This window comes from Nanorana parkeri, unplaced genomic scaffold (assembly GCF_000935625.1).
Source record: "Nanorana parkeri isolate BGI_ZX_2015 unplaced genomic scaffold, ASM93562v1 scaffold964, whole genome shotgun sequence".
Classification (NCBI taxonomy): Eukaryota; Metazoa; Chordata; class Amphibia; order Anura; family Dicroglossidae; genus Nanorana; species Nanorana parkeri.
The window spans coordinates 234,591-254,925 of NW_017307232.1; the positions used below are offsets into that span (position 1 = coordinate 234,591).

The 20,335-nt window shown below is 39.6% G+C and overlaps 1 protein-coding gene across 4 annotated transcripts in view; it reads right to left on the reverse strand.

Annotated features, from left to right (window-relative positions):
- The window catches only part of IQGAP2 (IQ motif containing GTPase activating protein 2), a 236,998-nt gene that overhangs the window by 95,612 nt on the left and 121,051 nt on the right, over positions 1-20,335 (reverse strand). For 3 of the 4 annotated variants that reach the window (XM_018566627.1, XM_018566626.1, XM_018566628.1), the window contains exons 6-11: positions 13,417-13,484; positions 11,300-11,413; positions 8,908-9,086; positions 8,078-8,165; positions 5,049-5,212; positions 3,484-3,571 (exon numbers count right to left, since the gene is read on the reverse strand). In XM_018566627.1, coding sequence (XP_018422129.1) covers positions 3,484-3,571; positions 5,049-5,212; positions 8,078-8,165; positions 8,908-9,086; positions 11,300-11,413; positions 13,417-13,484 — 701 coding nt within the window. The remainder of the gene's footprint in view (positions 1-3,483; positions 3,572-5,048; positions 5,213-8,077; positions 8,166-8,907; positions 9,087-11,299; positions 11,414-13,416; positions 13,485-20,335) is intronic. The other variant, XM_018566629.1, reaches the window with a different exon arrangement.

The window sequence follows — 20,335 nt, forward strand, 5'->3', positions numbered from 1 at the left end:
TTTTTTTTGTCTACTTTTGGGGGCTTTGGGGAAATATTAGGGGTCTAAACAGATCCCTGATATTTCCCCTTTAAAATAGAAAAAGAAATTGAGAACACAGAGTCCTCAATCTCTTTTTCTGCAGCAACTATTATAACTGAACAGGAATCCTCTATACTGAGTGTTCCTGTTCATTTATAACATGAGGACAGAGTATGTTTACCATGTTCACAATCATGAATGAACAGGAGGTGATGTAGATAATTTCTCATTCATTCATAAATGGGGACACAGTAAACATACTCTGTCCTCAATTATTTACAAACACTCAGTGATCACTGACTGCTTGTACCCGCTCTCCTTCCTGGATCAGTTGTCACAGAAGGCTGAGCGAGCGGAGGAGAGCTCAATCTCCTTTGACAGCTGACTCCACCCCTGTACCGTCAGCCTGACGTCCTGTGAAATCCGTCTCCGCCCACACACTGCGGCTCTCCTAATCTGTCACAGGAGGCTGAGCGGTACAGGAGGAGAGACTCTGGTTGCTCACAGCACTCTCCTCCCCCACACCACTCGGCCTCCTGTGACAGTTTTCTCTCCTGCGCTGCTCTGTGTCGCAGCGGGGAGGAGAGAAACCAGGCATGCACCGCTACTTCGGCTGCAAGGCGCCACTTTCGGCATTTAGCCAAAAGTGCAATTTTCCGCCGATATGTTTCAACGGCCAAAACCAATCTCTCTCTATATATACACACTTTGGATTCAAACCTTTTATTTATTTACCTTCATCATACTAGGACAATATGTGTGCATGTCTACCAACAATGTCCCATTGTTCACACCGAGGTGCTGGAGTATAGAGGTTAAGGTAAGCAGTTGGCAAATCTTTTTGTCTATAAGTAAATTACTTAAATTGTTATAGAAACACTTGACCAAGGCCTTGCTGGAAAATTATTATCCCAACCCCGTGTCTGGGTACCTTTACAGCTACGTAAAGATGTTTGCTTTTTAGACAATAAATTACTACTAGGACACTTACACTGGTGATGATGCATGTTGAACATGAAACAAACACTGAAATGTAAATGGTGGTCACACTACGAGGTTCTCAACTGACTGATGTGTACAAAATTCACAATTCAATTAATGTATTAAAGTTATACAAAGATTCAACACGGTGATAAGCAATTATTGAATATGATGTGTTCAATCTGCTATTATAGAGACTGTAGAACGATGACAACATGGAGTATGGATCCCATTATTACATTCATTTTCCCCACTTAAACCTCATGTACATGATTGTGAACCGTGAAGATGACACCTTTACAAACACAGGCAATATTGGGCTCCTTTCAACCCATAAGGAAAAGCCAGCAGAATATTACTATTAAAAATTTTAAATTTGGTATAAAAAAATAAATCAATTTAAACAAGTCTTTTAATTATCCACAAACCTGCTAATGTGTCAAAACTACCATTACGTTGACTCAGTTAGATGGATTCTGTATACTACATTCACAAACTTGCACACAAAATGTCCAAGTAAAAATGTGTTAATATGGGAAAAGCCTATTAATTTATGTTGCTAGCATTTTTAGGTACAGAATAGCTAAGAAAAACAAACAGGCAGAGAAGAGCCCTTCGATCCAAATGATGGACAGAAGCTGGGTGTAACTAAATAATCATTTAACATTAACAAGAGAATTACCTGATTTACACACTCTTCCAATAAATATAAAGTCATATTGTAAACAAATAGATCATGTAAAGAACTCTGGGATCCCTTAATCAGGGCAAGTATATTATATAATGTGCATTTAACTGAAATGTGCCTGGAACAGAAAAGGAGTCCAGAAGTAAGTGTGAAGCCTTATCTCCTGGATTCTTTAACTTCAGGGCTTCAAGTTATTGATCTCCCTGATGAAGTATCTAGCTTTCACCCTAATGTTTTGCATCATCCCTCTTATAGCTATTATCTGTGCATCATAATGTTAAAAAATGTGGTATGACTGTACCCCATGTGCATGACTGCACATGGGGTACAGTCATGCTAATATTTTTGAGTAGGCTGATCCTTTAGAACAGCGCTGCCCTACACGCAGCCTGCCGTGAGGGAGTTAACACTGAACAGCGATGCCAGGGGTAGGTGGGGGTTTAACACCAACAACCAGCAATGAAAGGTTGGAAGGGAGTTTACAGCGCTGCCACTGACCACCAGTTACTTGGGGAGGAGGGGGTTAATAGTACTGACACCAATCCTGGGGCTATTATTGTGGCCACAGACACCATACTAGGAGCTATTATTGCATCCACTATCACCAATGCTGGTGTTTATTATTGTTAGGGCTGCAACTGATTATTTTCACAATCGATTAGTTGGCCGATAATTTTTTCGATGAATCTGGTAAAAAAATTAATACCACGCTTAATGTAAAATAAAATACACATGTGGTGCGTTACAAAGTTGTGCTCTGCTCCCAGCATGGAGGAGAGAGCTAGGAGATCCTACCAACTAATCGATAATGAGAATAGTTGGCAACTATTCTCATAATCGATTATCGATCGGTGAGTTGGTTGCAGCCCTAATTATTGTGGCCACTGACAATAATGCTGGAGTTTATTATTGCAATCACTGACACCATTGCTGGGGGTTATTACTACTGTCACTGACACCAATGCTCTAGTATATTATTGCAGTCACTTACACCAATGCTGAGAGTTACTCTTATGATACACTAATGGGGCCAGTTTTACTCCCACTTTCTCTTCATTGAGCGTTCCAGTACATTGCAAAAACATGCAGCAGAACCAAATTTTCTATGTGTCATGGTCAATTAACTTTAAATGGGCTGACAAAATTAGTGCAATGCACCTAAAAGTAAGAAAACATGCTGCTATTGTGTGGCCCTTTTGGAAGTGTTGTGGGCTGCACTTGAGGCTCTGAATAATTTGTAAGTGGACCACCACTGCTTTACAACTAGAACTTTGTTGGATATTAAAAGTCAATTTTGCACAGCCAAAACCAAAGCCATTTCTCATAAATATTTGTGAATGATATAGAATCCCGTCTCAAGTTAGTCAAAGTATAATTGAAGTTTTTACAGCCAGCTGTGCTTGCCGTTATCTTCAGACACCTTTGTTTGGTTTGTGATTTCATGGTGTGATTTAAAAGGGGAAGGGTATGAAAGGAGAAGCAATATTGCAGGTGGGGCTGAGTGTCGTGCAATCTGTGAAGCAGTTTCAGCAGTTATTGTTTACTGGCTGCTGAAATTTCTGTACACAATGAAACAAAGAAATGTTAACTACCTGATACAAAAAGAATATTCCCAATACTGCACAGAGTGGTGATTGGAGCAATTGAAACACTGAGAAGGACAGTAACAGAAACAACATTTATTCATAAAATTGGTGCTATATTAATCAACAAATCTTTAATTTGTGCATGCATTGATTAATGAAGATTAACACTCAGGTGCAGGACAGACAGTCATTTCTGGGTTTACTCACTAAGCACGTGAGCCTCAGCCTCCTTATTGGCAACACTAACTTCTTTCTGTATCTCGCTTTTGTCAAGGGAACTGGGGACACCTGCTTTCTAGGGATCAGGAGAAGAGAAACCTTTAAGTTAATGTTTCACAGCTGGAAGAACCATGGAGCTTGCAATGCAGAAAGAGAATGACTGCTAACAATGCTTAGACATAAGAAGGAGCAGACCATCGTTATATAGGCTAGAGATAGCCGACTGCTGCTACAACTCATTCTATTTTTGTGCAAGAAAAAACGTTTCAACCTGAACATTAACTGAACAAGGATCAAAGTAACAGGAAATGCATTATCACAGGCTGGATTCCAATTAACTTTCTCCAACATTATCATGAGGCTTAATCAGAGAGTCAGTTCTAAGAGGGATGTGTAAAGCATCTGTAGCAACCAATCATATTTTAGCCTTTTGCAATCAGATCACATAAAACTTGGTTTGTTTGGTCACCATTGGCTACTGTACTTTGCACATTTTTTCATCCTGCTGACGAAACCATGGGGAATGGTGAGCAATCCACCCTCGTCTAGGTGCCGCAAACGGAAGACAGGAAGAAAGGCCAGTATACCATCTCTTTTCCTGTAAAGGCTAATCAAATGTTTATGCTGGTATTCAAAAAGGGGGGAAGAGGTCCAATTAAAAAGCTGACCTTGCATTAGAGACCTTCTCCCCCCTACCCCATATAACAGTGTTTAGGTATGGGTGACAGGCACACAGGGCTAAACACTGCATCCTTGGAGAAAAAAGTTGGGGGTGACACGTTCCCTTATACCTACCTGGAAGTACCAGGTATTTCTGAGTGCTCCAATGGATAGATGGTCAGCGGTCAACGTGTTTGAGCAGTGCTGCATGGCAGAATGTAAATGGCAGTTTTTGAGACCAACACCTGTTAAATAAGCCCCAATAATGTATGGTAACACTGTGTGGAGATTCACTAACCACATTCTTATCACAGCTCGATAAACTAAACTTAGCTTGTCAGGTACTGCCAACAACGGATTAACTGAATTCTTTGCATTCCCATAAGGAGTCAATAGAGGGCACAAGACACAAAAATGCAGTAACATTTACGCTGAGTAAAGGATACTCAGAGTTTACAAAGGCATGGAACTACATCGGTTACGCTTGAGTCTTGTAAAACCTTGTAATACAAGGATTTGCCAGTAACATCAGTAGCTTTCCTGAGGTACTGGCATGCTAAGGGAAATGAACTACCAAGATCCAGAACACCGCTCTGTCAAGAGAACCGACCCTGCCCAAATCCACCCAAAACTGACAAATATCTACCTGCATGTATCTAAGTGCAGATGTTAAATAGCAATTAGCAGTGTCAGCTCCAGGTTAGCTCCACAAGCTGCAGTCATTCAAAAACCTACTGTACATAAAGTTACATTTGTAGAATAGCAGCCAAGTTACTTTAGCATTCAATAGCACACTGCATAACAAGATTAATAGAAGAAAACATAAAACCATGCAAATGGTTAGAAAACACCATGAAGTGATGAGCCGTGATGTTCTTCTGCGTCTCCATTACCTGCATTTTCTGGTCTTTAGCGTTACTCAACAGAGTCAGGTACCAGGGAGAATTTTGTGGCTGAACTTCAAATATACTGAGAATAGGAAGCATCAGAGCCTGTAATAATCCGGCTTCATCATTCCTGTCAATGGCCTCATTTACTTGGACTAAGGCTACATTGGCTGAAAGGAAAGACATTCTTAACAAATTGCAAAACTTAATAACGCTTATTAAATACCGCCACAACCTTTTTTTTCGCACATTTTCTTCAACTGCCATCTTTCTTTGGCAATGGAATGGTGTTCTACCTTCATTGAAAAGTGGAAAAGCACTACATCTTGTGAGTGATTAACAGAGGCAGAATACCCAACAAATCCTAACTGCTGACTTAGACCACATGGGTTTCTGATACCACATGAGCTATCTTTGAACAACCAGACACCTCTCATTTAACATAACACAAGACATCCACGAAGTGACATGGTGTATGAATCCCTAAGATAAAAAAGTTTTCCAATTGCTTTATTCACAAGAAACCCATTGGCAAATGCCTAGCAGAACAAGTTACTGCAGGGGTATGCAAGTGTAGGCCATATCAATGACACTAGGGCTGCAACAACTAATCGACATAATCGATTATAATCGATTATTGAAAAAGTTGTCAACTTTTTCAATAATCGATTAATCGGCTTCCGATCAGTTGGCCCTGTTCACAGCTCCACACGCTGTGCGCCGCACCTCCTCCCCACCTCACGCTCGCCACTGCCAGACCCGCTCGCATCCACACTCCACACGCCGCACCTCCTCCCCGCCTCACATTTCCTGCCCATCCACAATCGGCACAGGGACGCGGGGAGATGTAGTAAGGAGGAGCAGGTGTGGGGGGATGACAGCTGCTGATAGACAGGTCCGATCTCAGAAGCACGTTGCTGGAAGACTGCACTTTCCCACACATGGTGCTCTATAATGTATTGATGGGATTTGTATTTCTCTATAGCTGATGGTACATTGTGCTGTATATTATACATCGGAATACAAATCCCAGCAATACATTATACACTGTATGTATAATGTATTGCTGGGATTTGTTGTACTCCTCTATAGCTGGTGATATTCTGCATTGCGCTGTATAGAGGACTACATTATACAGCGCAATGCAGAATACCACCAGCTGTAGAAGATTACAACAAATCCCAGCAATAATACATTATAAAGTGGTACAATGCTAAATACCACCAGCTATAGAGGACTACAAAACCCAGCAATAGTACCTTATACAGCGCAAAGCAGAATGCCGCCAGCTATAATGTACTATTGCTGGGATTTGTTGTATTCCTCTATAGCTGGCGGTATTCTGCATTGTGCTGTATAATGTGCTTTTGCTGGTTTTGTAGTCCCCTATAGCCGGTGCCAGTCTGCATTGATTGCTGTATAATTTTACACTTTCCATTTCACTATATTGCACACCACCACTATCTTTTTTTCTTTACTTCCACCGCTCCAAGCTTGCTCCTGTGATGGACTACAACCTCAATACAAACTAGTAGTCCTATCACTGGAGCCATTTTTTAAAATTTTATAGTTTATCCGATTAACCGATTAATCGAACTTAATAATCGGCTAACTAATCGATTTTGAAAATAATCGTTAGCTGCAGCTCTAAATGACACAATGATTTGCTCTTCTACGTTTTTTCAAAAATATCTTGATAGCCTTCCAGATGTAATATTATAGCTACTGGTACATTATGTTTTGTCACTGAAACAGCTGGTTCTAAAAGCAAGTGTAAAATAAGGTGGGTCTTGGAATATCTATAAACTACCTCTAATGGTCAAACTGGCCTTCACACTTAATTATCACTGTCATATAAGCCATATCACTTATCCTAATCCTTAAAAGGCATGTAAATCCTGACAATAATCTTCTCTTAATTGGTCCCTTTTTGTCAGTTAAATATACATTTAAATGCTTTTGGCATATCCATTTTGTTTCTGGGTTTACATACACTTCCATTCCTAAGAGTTAACCTGATGCATTCAATTACCCATGAACATATGCTGAGATAAGTACACAGGCTGGGTGGCAGACCTCTGCTTTTAAGAATGTCAGTTGCCCTGCTATCATGCTAATTATCTGGCGTCAGAGTTACAGACTGGAAGCATATAGATCATGAACCTGACTTTATCTGCAAGCTTGTTACCAGCCAGTGACTCAAAGTACTTAAAGCAAAGAATCAGTAGGACAACCAGGCAGCTTGAATTTTCAGAAGGTCAGCAACAGCAGCTTCCTTAATTACCGTCGCGCATGTTTCCTATAACGTTGAAATACTCCCCAAAACTCTAACACTAAACTTTTACCTTAAATAAAAGGAGGGACAATGGTGCCAAGATAGCTAAATCTAGTTAATCTGAAGAGGTATCCAGCAACTGTCAAAGACATCAGGTTCATAGGGCAGTAGGTTTGCCAACATTGTAACTTCAAAACATTGGAATGAGATGGGGATTAGGTTCCTGGATATTAAAAAGAAAGCAAATGAAATGAACTCTTAGCCAATGAATTTTTAGCTTCCATTTTCTGGGCAGACACTATGAAATCTTTGTCCTGTATGATTTGGATAAGTACCAAAAGTAAGAGGCCTATAGGACGTTGGTGGCATCATTTGTACAGGGCAGGGCACTATTAATTCTAAACACGATCTTGCATTTTCCACTTTTCCAATCAAAGTCCAATCCTTTAATAACAAAAAAAAATGTATGTTTCTGTATCACAGAGTGGAAGCAAAATGCATCACATTGCTGGTGTCTTAGAGAGGGCTTAAACTGTAAAAGACAAAGTTTTTTAGCTTGAAGAAAGATTATAAAGCAGACTGGAACAGCAGCGCAGCAAGAACATTTGCTTCTATTGCTGTAGGTTAAACAAAAGCAGCAGCGTAGCAATAACATACCCATGCAACAATACGTTATTATAGCGCCAACACACACAGTTTAACCTTTCAGTCACTGCAGCCACTCGGGAGAGAAAACATCTCAGAGTCGTGAGGTACTTACTGTTAACCTTATTAATGTGACCTTGTATCTCTGCTTGCGTGAGCAGCTCTTCATAAACATCTCTCTCCTCCGCAGAAATACTGCTGTTCTGTTAATACAGGACAGAACAAATGAACAAATAGGCATTCAAAAGGTCCAAAAGGTTAAAGTGCTCCTAAGCATTCAATAATTCAAGACAACAGCTCAAGGCTTGTTTAGAACACTGTTTATCTGTAGTACAGTTAGCAAGTGTTCTCTATGCATTGCTCCATTAAGTAGAAATAGTCTGCCAAAGTCTGCAGGGAAACCGACATTTCCAGGAGTATCAATTTTCTTGGCCCTTCACAACTCTCACCGATTCCTCCTGCTGACCTCCACTTCCATACAGTGTCCTGTAATGATGTTTCAGTTTCCCAGAGAACTGCAGACGAATATTTCTACTGAACATGGCGGTTGGGAGGTGTGGGCAGCAGGCGATGGAAGTATAAACTATGTTCTTTTCAGGTAAATCTTTTCTCCTTTCCCGATGTATTATACATAATGTCTATTTGAATTTTGCAAACATGACAGTTTTTGCTAAATTTGGAGTCAACACAGTCCAAATTTTAAAAATTTGACTCCAGCACTCCAAATTTTAAAAATGGTGGAAGTAATATCCTGCATACTGAGTCTAATTAAGCGGATTTTAAATCAGTTCCATCACTGTACCCGCAATTTTTACAACTTGAGATCGTGGACAGGTAATATCAGTCATTGAGATCGACTTGAGATCGTGGCAAGTACTATTATTCAGTCGTTGCTTCGCATTGAATCAAATATTTGCTGTAGGGGCACTTCTTTTCGTTATTTACCTTTAATTTAGCATTCTCCTCTTTTATTTTCTTAGCTTGAGAAAGCTCATCATGGTACTTCTGGTCAAATCCCTTCTCCACATTTAACAGCATTGCATTAGGATTCCTGAGGGTCACCATTGTCTGACTCACTACTCCCTTATCCAGAGCTTCATTAATTGCAATTACAGCTGCGTGCACTAAAAACAAGGAAAAATAAACAAATGACCCCATAGATAAAGGTGATGCATTAATTAGTTTTAAAAAATGTGGATAATGAAGAAAGTAGACCAAGACAATTGAATATATTTTGTATCTGTAGGTATTTTCTTTTATTTATTTTTTTATAACCAGGGCTAAAAAAAAAAGCCTCAAGGTAGTGGAGCTTCTGTTATGTTTATTTGTAAAACACAAATTATACATATATGGTAACACAAACATAAAATAAAATTGACCCCAAACCATTAACCAGTAGGTTTACCTTTAAAACTGGTTATGTTTACAATTGCAAATTCCTGATTATAATTTTAAGAGATATGTTTGAATAATTCTAAAATATCCTCAGGTTTGGTGCATCTACTTAACTGCCCCGATCTTCTACTAGAGGATGTCTGGTGTTTTCGTGCAATATGGCAAACAAAATCAGACAAATACTTGTGTCAAAGTATAAAGGAGCTTTCAAATAATTCCTTCAACAAGAAAGCCCAAATGAATTGATTTTAATAAATATAATATACACCCAACATTGGCTCAATACTGAATAGCAAATGCTAAATAGGAATGACCCCTATAACAAGCCTAAAGAAAATGCCCAAACCCATATCCTAATAATAAATCACACAATAATCTAAAAGGAATAATGGTAGTAGTAGTAATAATAAAAACTAAGATGGAAATATTTAATTTTCTTTGTTGAAACAAGCACTCACAATTCAGTTTTGGCCTAAACATGCTATGGAAAGGCTTAATATAAATTATACATGAGTTTACAGCAACTTTGTTAAAATACAGGGCCATGAGTTCTCTTCCAGCAATGTCAGAATTGTTTATTACCAATTTTTTTATCATCTGAACCTCAGATTAGTGAAAAGGGTCAGATTAACTCCATGGGACTGGGTCTAAACAAGAAGGCTGCAATCTGGGGAAATGTTTCCATTGTCCTTCATTTAAAACAAAATGACAGCTTTGATTTGAGTAGTCATGTAAAGCTTTAATATTGATTAAATTGTTACATGAATTTAGGTTTTATTTAGGTTTCTTTAGCACTTCATATCAAAGTAACAAACAATGACACTTGATAATCGTACCCCACCATTTGAATACACATTTGTTTGAGGCGTGTGAACTGTACGTTAACAGAAAGCTTCCGAGTTTACCGCAATTATTAAGGAATAAATATGCCCATGTACATGAGGTCTTTGTTGTCCAATTTGGCCATTTAAGCCAGGACTGGAAACAAACCCATATCATACCACCATTCAAGCATGGTCCAGAAAAAAAAAGCAATAGGAGTGGTCAGAAGACCTTATCTGACCCCTAACATTTTCCCTGGTGCCGGCGGAGTCTGTTCATGGCTTTCTTTTCCCCTTTCTATCTTGTTAAAGATGCAAATGCTCTGATGATCTTTGTATTTATAGATATCTAAAAGTGGGTGTATCATGTCTGCAAGGATGACATTTTTTAACATCTACAAGCAGTTTAGCTACAAACCAAACTTTGAATGGTGATGGAGAATATAACATTCCCACAGTTCTCCACTAAATTCCAATTAGAAGAATTTCAAGGGACCTGCGGTATCCAAAGAGCTGAACATTTCCCTACAGACATTTATGAATTTACATAATGCAGAAGGAAGTTGATTATTCTAGGACCGTCAGATGTGCAAGGATGATACAACCGCTCTCAGGCACCTGTGCCAACCACTGCACCCCTAAAAATGAACAGTCCAACTGGGTGACTATGTCAAGCATGGTAGGAGAGTTGTGCTGTAGATTCATCCAGCACTCTGTTTTCATGGGGAAACAATAGTGATGAGACAATCTTGTCACATAATTTAGACTATTTTCAATTTGATTTGCTGCATACACAAAATTTACCAACTTGTAGACCCTCACAATGGAAAGTTGTTGGTAAATTTTGTCCATATGAAACAAACCTGAAATAAAAAAAAAACAGATTGTGCGGCCAGCCTCAGATTTTCTATTGTCACCTGTGTGGGATGTTGGAACCTATGAAGTCAATAGCATTTTATGAGTCAATTTCCTCTTTATCAAGACTTTATTTTACCAAGTAATGAGATCAAGAGTGAGACTACCAGGGGTGTGGTAGATTAGAGTGAATAATCTGGTGATGGGGCAAGAGCTCAGTAAATCAATTATTGTGTATATTTAGCATGCCCGCCTCTGAAACTTACAGGCTGCTTCATCTACGGACAGTTCATTGGCCAGGATACCACCAATTTTACTGAAGGAGGGCATCTGAATACCATATTTTTCCAACTCTTTCCTCATGTTACTGATCTCTTCCTCTAGGGAACAAACACAATAATTAATACATAGTATTAAGCAACATTTTTACACATCACACCTATACCTGAAGTTATCACGCGAAAAGCAGCATGGGATAGTTAAAAACTGCCCTCATCACACTCAGTAACACTCATTACATGCAAGATGCTACAATCTTTCATTGTCAGTTTCAGTCTACTAGTGTCCAGCTCAATCTCGTCTGTAAAGATGTGGAATATACAGCAAGTCCCCCACATACAAACATTCAATTTGCAAACTTTCAAAGATGCGAACATGAGTTTGCATGTCCAACCAGGTTAGTTAGTTCTTATGTCTGGCATACATTGTCACGCGCGTGTACTTTACTATGTAGAGTACAGTATCTTTATTTCAAGCCCAGTATGTTCAGAAGCAAGTGTAAAAGCAGCAGTGATGTAGTTGGGTACCTAGGCTAACTTTGTTGAACTTACGAATGCGTTCTCGGAACGAAACCCGTTCGTATGCAGGGGACTTACTGTATTGTACAATATGCAGCTAATATCACACTTCGCATTAGTAAAAAAAAGCAAAAAAAAGAGATGTAGTTTTAGGAATGACATGGATGAGAACCACTTGTCATCTGAAATTAAATGTAATTTTACTGGAAAAATCGATAACAATTGTAATACAATTACAAAAAGTAATTGTAACATACAAATGAAAACTCAGCTAAGCAATTTTAAATCTAAAATAAATAATTAACATAATCCATGTTAAAACCATTGTTTATAGGGTAACCATGACTATTATAAATGTCATGTTGAATGAGGTTTAGCTAGAGACTTTTACCTGAATCTTTACCTCTACCGATTTTTACTGACTTTACTGAAGGCAAGCTTTATTTTTTTATCCTTGGGCCCCTTTCACGCGGGCAGTCCGATCAGATGCTTAATGCTAGTCTATGGGCAGGCGTGTGTAAATTTCAGATTACCAGCGATCTGGCACAAACAGGACACATGTCCGTTTACATCAGATTCGCCATAGACACGGGGTCCAGTCATTTCAGGTTTTTTTCTCCATCTCAAGGTGAAGGAACAAAACTAGATAGACTGATATTACAGCGGAGATATCCATTCCCTACTGCTCCGATCATTTAATTGTAGTTCCACTTTTGCAGCCAAACTGAAATAACATCTACTTTATATCTCTAATATGTTCCTATTCACATTGCATAATGTACAAAATAAATAAACAGTTGCTGCTTACCTTTTTAAGGGATTTTTACTTGCTAGAGGGGAGGCTAATGTTCAGTGGTGGGTGTGGCCCGCATTGGGTGGCACCATCAGAGGGGGTGACCCCAAAATGACTGTCATTTTGGTGTCATCCCTCTCTTAAAAGTTGGGTACTCATGGACCAAGAGCCTGTCAGGGGGGGACCTGGTGGCATACCTTATCCAGCTGCGTCAAAATCCCCTCCTCTCTTTGCTGGCGTTCATCACCAAGACGGCCACCTGTAGTGACGTACATCACTGTGCATGTGTGATGATGTCACACTACGGCCCTCATAATGCATGCATGGCGGCGCACCGGGTGACACCCACCCTGGTGCCACCACTGCTAATGTTTACTCTAATCTGTACGGTGCTGGCAGATTTCATTATCAGTCGTAAAGTAGATTTGAACACAGTCTGTCCTAACAAAGGGTTAAAGCCTTCAAGGCATTGTGGGTTAAGGAGAGGAAACTCAGTTTTTCCCTCAGTCTGCCACTATAGTTTCACTCTCAAACTGCTCAGAGTAGCTTAAAATCTACACAAAGGCTTTTACTAAAGAAACATCTAAAAGCTAAGAAATATATTTTTTTTAAATATTTTTTTGGTATGCTGTGTGGATGGGAGCACATAACAAACATGTAGCGGGGTTTATCAAATTTGACGGCAAAAGTGGAAATACACTAAGAAATCTAAAAAGCTTTGTCAAAGGTAACCATGGAAGCATATTTCATAACTTAATCTGGAATTAGTGATACCGGAGGTCATGCTTCTTACCTGTGAAGTCCACTTTCCCCAGTAAATCTTGTATTTGTGGGGCAATTCCAAGCTTGAACAGATATAAACTGTAATGAAATTAAATAGCAGAACAATATGATTAATAAAAGAAATACTGCATTACTTTACACATCAAAAGTAGTTAAAAAATCTGGATGTGCAAAACATTTGGATTAATATTTAGGACTCCAGGAACATTTCCAGGATGCTTTCTTAAAAACTTTGCCTAATTGCTATTGTCACTTCTCTCCAGTGTAATGTTATAAACAGGTGAATTAGAATATTGTGCAAAAGTAATTGCAGTAAGTGCTGCAAAAAGGGGCCCAAACCAAGTACTGAGTACATATGCATGCTTGTACTTTTCAGAGGTCCGATATTGCTCTATGTACAATCCTTGTTTTATTGATTGCATGTAATAATCTACTTTTTTGAGGTTGTGGATTTGGGGTTTTCATGAGCTGTAAGCCATAATCATCACAATTATGACAAATGACAGCTTGAATTATCTTGCTTTGTAATGTAATGAGTCTATCTCATATATTAGTTTCACCTTTTAAGTTGCATTAGTGAAATAAATGAACTTTGCACGATATTCTAATTATTCGAGTTTCACCTGTATAAAGCTCTAGAAAAAGACCTCTACCAATGGCACCATCATGCCTGCATGTCTGACTGTCACCCGAGATCTATAGCTACATAAATCTATCCATTGTAGAAAATGTAACTGGTATGGGACCCGGTGTCTGGATGATGAACAATTCTTCTAGGAAGCAATAGTATTTTGCAAGAAGTTTAAATATAATGAATTCATATAATGCTCAGGCACCCGTATCAGATTGCTATTAAACAATCACGCACACAAATATAACATATATATTGGCTGGAATTCCGTTAGACCTGACTAAGGTCTGTGTAGCTAAACAATAAGAGCTGTGTAAAGGTTTCATAAATCAATCATGGGACACTCATGTTAAGTCATTTTCTATCATCAGTCACATATAACAGCCATGAAATAGCTAATCTGTGTAATCATTATCAAAGCTTTTTCTTTGCTTTGGACCTTCGAGAATGCAAGAGAGTGACTAATATATTTCACAGAATGCAATAAACTGTGCTTAAACAAAACTGTCCACATTGTAATCATCTTCCTCCATCTTTAGGTACTAGTGACGGTAATGTATTGCTCATATCTGGCACCATCATCAGAATGCTGTACTCTAAAAACACATCTAGTTTTGTAGCAATAAAAGGGAAAATCCAGCAATTATATATTTTTTAAAAATCAGCCGAGTTAGGTTTTCATTCAGAAAACATTAAATATATATTGATATACTGCTAGTGACCATTCCTAAAATTTATATTGATATTAAACCACCATAATCCCTTGCATGCCAAAAGTGGCTGAGGGTGGGAGGGCCATGGCAGCTCCTGATTACTGCAAAATGTTGTCATGCTAAAATGTGGATGCTAGGGCTTGAGGGGGCAAAGTTTATGTAGAGGGGAAGTACAGATGGTACATTTAATCTGTGGGTTGATCTTCATATAAAGGCCCATGAGGAGGCTGCCGTCAGTAAGGTATCGCAGAAAGCTGTAGATTCCAAATTGTGGCAGGAGTTTGCAAAGTGGAAGGAGTGTGTAAACTGTGACTGCTAAAGTAGTTCACATATATGGTTACACTTTTAAACTGTGTTCATGAGAGAGAGAGACATGCATATAATACATATAGGTTTTGAGAAAGCATTTGAGACCATTTATCATAAAAGCCTAGCCCATAGAATAATATATGGAAATGGAAATGGGGGCTGGTCAGGGAACTGTAGGGAAAGGATAGATCACAACAGAATACAATCCAAATTAGTCTGCAGTGGTGTACCACAATGACTGGTATAAGGACCGCCTCTTGTCAAACTTATTACTTGGCTGATAAATATACAATAAAGACTACTGTGGCCGTTTGTGGCCTGCTTGTAAATATTAGAGGACATAGTATGTTTAAAGGAAGTGCTCTACATTACTTCCTGTTCATTCATGATTGTAGACATGGTATACATACCATCTCCACAGGTTATGAATAACCAGGAGCACTCAGTATAGAGGCTTCCTGTTCATTTATAACAGGGGTTGCAGAAAAAGAGATTGTGTCCTCAATCACTTTTTCTATTTTAAAAGGGAAATATCAGGGGTTTGTTTAGACCCCTGATATTTCCAAGAGCCCCTAAAAGTAAAGTAAAAAATAAAAATATTTACTAAAAACAGAGAATTTAAAAAAAAAACCTCTTCCTGATCCACCTGCTTTGCAATAAATTCATCACTAATCCTGTTTATATAATACAATAACTATTAAGATTTTAAATGGGATTGTCTTTATTTTACAAAAAATCCTTCCTGTACCAACATCAGATTTACAGTTTCACCACAAGGTGGCGATCCAGTCAAGCACAGCTCCCTCCATTTGGGTTTTCAATTATTTGGAGCATTCACATTTCGCTTTTGTCACGGGTACCCACTGGACAATGCAGGACAGTGAACTTAGCCCAGGATTATTTTGAGTTTAAATGGTTTGATTTCAAGTATCAGACAATGAAGAGACCTTTGGCACAGAAAACTCTGCAAAAGGGAATTTCGATTTCAACAGATTGCTCAAAAGGAACAAAGGTTCGTTGGCAGTGCTTTCTGATGCTGCACTTCACAGAGATTAACTCCTGTAAGGCGGGAGGATTTTAGAAGCCCTGTTAACGTCAAGATATGGAGGAGTACAGGCATGCAGCTTCATGGAATTTTACTGGCAAAAAAAATCTGAAATACAATAAATTGAAATATTCTGCAGTATAAATCATTTTCTGTGGCACATAAATATCTTTTTCTACACTCAGACCGTGCATGATGGGAGACTGTAATAGATAAGATGATAATATAGTAAAGCTGAATACACAGTAAAATCCATGTAGAAAGTGGTGAAGTGCTCATGCTTCACCAAAGTTTGGCACAACAACTAAATGAACAGCCCAATGTTATACATGATGAGGGACTGGACATATCAAAGCTGAAATCCAGGTAGATATTGACCACCAGTAAACCCAGTTATGTATTAGTTACACTTAAACAAAATCTTTAACTACATCTTGTAGAAATACCCCAATTGAGTCTTTATATTTGTTTCCTGTACAGCAGCTCTTAGATGGAGGGCTTGTTCACACCAGTAGCCACGCTCAAGCGGATGGCTGTTGGTGTGCATGTGCCCGGACAGTGCTGATGCACTTGATTGAGCTGCATCAGTGTTTCTTTTTTTGTTGTTATTCTTTATTGAAATGTCACAAGTGACATTTCATTAAGTTTTCTGGGCTCACCGCAGTGTGTTTAAAAAAAGGACTGCATGCCATACTTTTTCTTAAACGCAAACAAGCGGAATGCAGTGTTCTGAACTATCACTATCCAGAACAAGGCAAAGTGCCTGGTCTTGCATTCTGACTGCACTGGAAAATCAGTCAACACAGTCCAAACTCAGATGGTGTGAATGAGCCCTGAAAGAGGAGGGGGCAACACGTTTACTGCTTTTACCTATAGGAGCGGAGATCACAGGGATAACCTCGCCAATGTGCTTTTGCTCCTTTAGACCGTGGCGCACTGGGAATGCTTGTCGCGTTGCCGCACTGTTTTTGCCATGTGTGCCGCATGTCACTATGTCACCCTGAAGAAGGGACCCTGAGTGGTCCCGAAACGTTTGCTGAACTACATATGCAACAAAAGCAGCAAAGAAGCTCATGTAGCATTTTCAGTGGTACAGTGGTACCTCGGTTCACAATCTTAATTGGTTCCACGATTCTGGTCGTGAACCAAATTGGTCGCAAACCGAATCAAACTGTGATCAGACCGTGATCCCGACTAGAGGAAGCCACGACCATGTGTCAGAGAAGGGAAGATGGCTGTGGTTGTGTTCGTCACCCGATGTGGAGTTCGCAAACGGAAGCAACATTTTGCCGAACTTCACGAACAGAAGCGTTTCGTGAACCGAGGTACCACTGTATATGTATTTAAACTGTACAGTCAACTTTTTACCCGAGGTTACATAGTATTTGGGGTTGAATAAAGGTCCCTCAATAAATTGTCCAAAACGTTTCTTGAACAAATCTACACTCTTGGCTGAAATCACTGCCGATGGCAGTGAGTTCCAAAAAATGCTATTCTCTTTGCCTTAACATGTAGTTTTACAGTTTTATTAACTGTAGTATACACTTTGAAATGGCAACATGTAATGTGTTCCTGAAGGAGTCCCACATTTGGTCTGAGTTTAGGTTGTGAAATGAGTTATCCCATTTTATTTCCCCCACTAGTTTGCGCAACTTATCGAAGTTTGCCCTTCTGAAATTAAGGCTCCCCTCCTCCCTGTTGCAGTCACTCCCCCTCCGGATAGAGGATGCGTCCTGCTCCAGCAGAGTCCCCCCTGAACTAATATCCTCAACATCATGCAACTTGGCAAACTTATTGGGGTGAACCAGATAAGGGCTGACATCTCAAGCACTCTTCCCTCTCCCACGCCTTCTAACAGTAACCCAGCTCCCCACCTCGGGATCCTGCTCCTCCAAACCCCCCTCCACCACAGCCTGGTCCGTTATGTCCAGACTCTTTTCCATGACTGTTATGCTCCTAAGTGTTGCCAGTTTCTTGCTTAGATCCAGAATCTGGGTTTCCAAACAAGCAACTTGCTCACATCTCGCGCAAATGTATTCCCCTTCAAACGCATTTTCAAGGAACGCATACATCGCGCACGACATGCACCTGGTTGCATACCCACTCATGGAAGACATTATTTTATTTCACCCTTCTTATTTATTTATTTACTTTTATATTATTTTTATGTAAATCGAGACTACTTATTTGTAATTTATTTATCTAAGGTTTAGTGGTTCACAAGTGGCACGTTCCAATAACTTGTTTGTTAAACTAAATTTAATTTATACCACCGCCCTGGAATAAGTTACCACCGCCCTGGTTAAACTTCAATTGTTTAAAATCCAATTTTTTAACGCCACTTAGCTTCCAGGCACTTTGTTCCCAAGCCCTGTGTGAGCATGCTCAAAATGAGTGGTGCACTAGTTTATAATACACCTGCTCAATGAGAGACACCTGAGCTCAATTAACCCCTCCCCCTAACCAGAGCACTGCAAACCTGAGGGGGAAAAACTGACAGAAAAGGAAAAAGTGTTTTTAAAAATACTAAAAAGGGTCTAAAAAGGAAGGAAGGAAGCAGATACAACAACAAGTATTCCAAAAATCAAGCACTCAATATATCCCAGTTCAAATCCAATTTTTTAAACGCCACTTAGCTCCCAGGCACCTTGTTCCCAAGCCCTGTGTGAGCCCAGAAGGTTGTGTGAGGTCCAGAATTAAACTTCTACATAGGGCTGCAACAAGTAATCGACATAATCGATTATAATCGATTATTGAAAAAGTTGTCAACTTTTTCAATAATCGATTAATCGGCTTCCGATCAGTTGGCCCTGTTCACGGCTCCATTGCGCTGTATAATGTACTATTGCTGGGATTTGTAGTCCTCTATAGCCGGTGCAATTCTGCATTCATTGCTGTATAATTTTACACTTTCCTTTTCACTATATTGCACACCACACTATTTTTTTCCACCGCTCCAAGCTTGCTCCTGTGATGGACTACAATCTCAATACAATCTCCTTGCTGGAGGCTCTAACGTGAGGAAGCAGAGACCTGCTTCTTCCAAGATGGCCGTCTCCATACAGAGCCACAGAGCAGAACAAGGCATGCTAAGTCAGTAATGGGCAAAGATCAGCTGCAGGGAGACCATAGGCAAAATTTGGGTATAGCTTGCAGAGCTCAGGTATGACTAAAGCTGATGTATGTATTTATTTCTCAAGAAGTGCAATTATATAGATTAGGCGCATGTAAAGCTGTTTACAGCATGCGTGAAATAAGTGTTTCTCGATCGGAAGGCTCCTTGTTTAGTTACATTTACAGAGGCTTCAGCTGTGATTTTAGTTTTCTTCTTGATCGAAGAAAAAGTCACTGGCTTAGAAAGAGGTCTGGTACTCGCTGCCGAAATGGATTTCTCCTGCTGATACAGGCGGAACAGAGCCCAATATGTTTGTTCCTTAAGTGCAGAACCTCAGACCATCAGCAGCCCAGTACAGTGAACTCTGACACACAATAGCCTATGATATTCAGAGTGTGTTCTAACTTGTATCCGTTATAATGCAAAGGGAAGCAAAGAATTGCTCATCTGTCATGTGTGTTACATACATAGTCCCGATACCATAATACCGATACCATAATACCAGCATAAGACAAAAAAAGGGAATTTTCAAGCAGCACATAGTAGAAGGATGAATTCTATAAGCATGCAGTTGGTGTATTTACACTTTTGCAGTCTATATTGAGAATCCCCGCTATATGTTTGTTATGTGTTCCCATTCACATAGCATAGGGAAAAAAAAACATTTAAAAAAAATAAATATATTATTTCTTTCTAGTTGTCTCTTTGAAATTGTTTAAAATAAACTACAGTTCTATGTATACATTTATTTCAAAGTGCAATTTAAGGGACAAACTGGGCGAATGTGAATCAAAATACAATGTACCGCCAAGCCTTGCCATCTTTAATCCTTTGCTAGGACAGACAGGGTACAAATCTAGCTAAAGTGATATTAACCACTTGCCGTCCGCCCGTAGTAAAAAAACGGACGGACGGCACTGCAGCATTGGTGGGTTGCCGTCTCCAGACGGCATTTTTTTTCTGCTCGCGCGCGCCCCCTAGCGGGCTCGCACGGGCAGAAAAGACACGACCATTGCACACAACCGTTACCGGGTGTTTCACATATAGGCGATTAGCGGCTCCATAGCCCGCCGGTCTATATGTGCTCGTTCGCGTCTGAGCCGCCCCCCCCCCCGG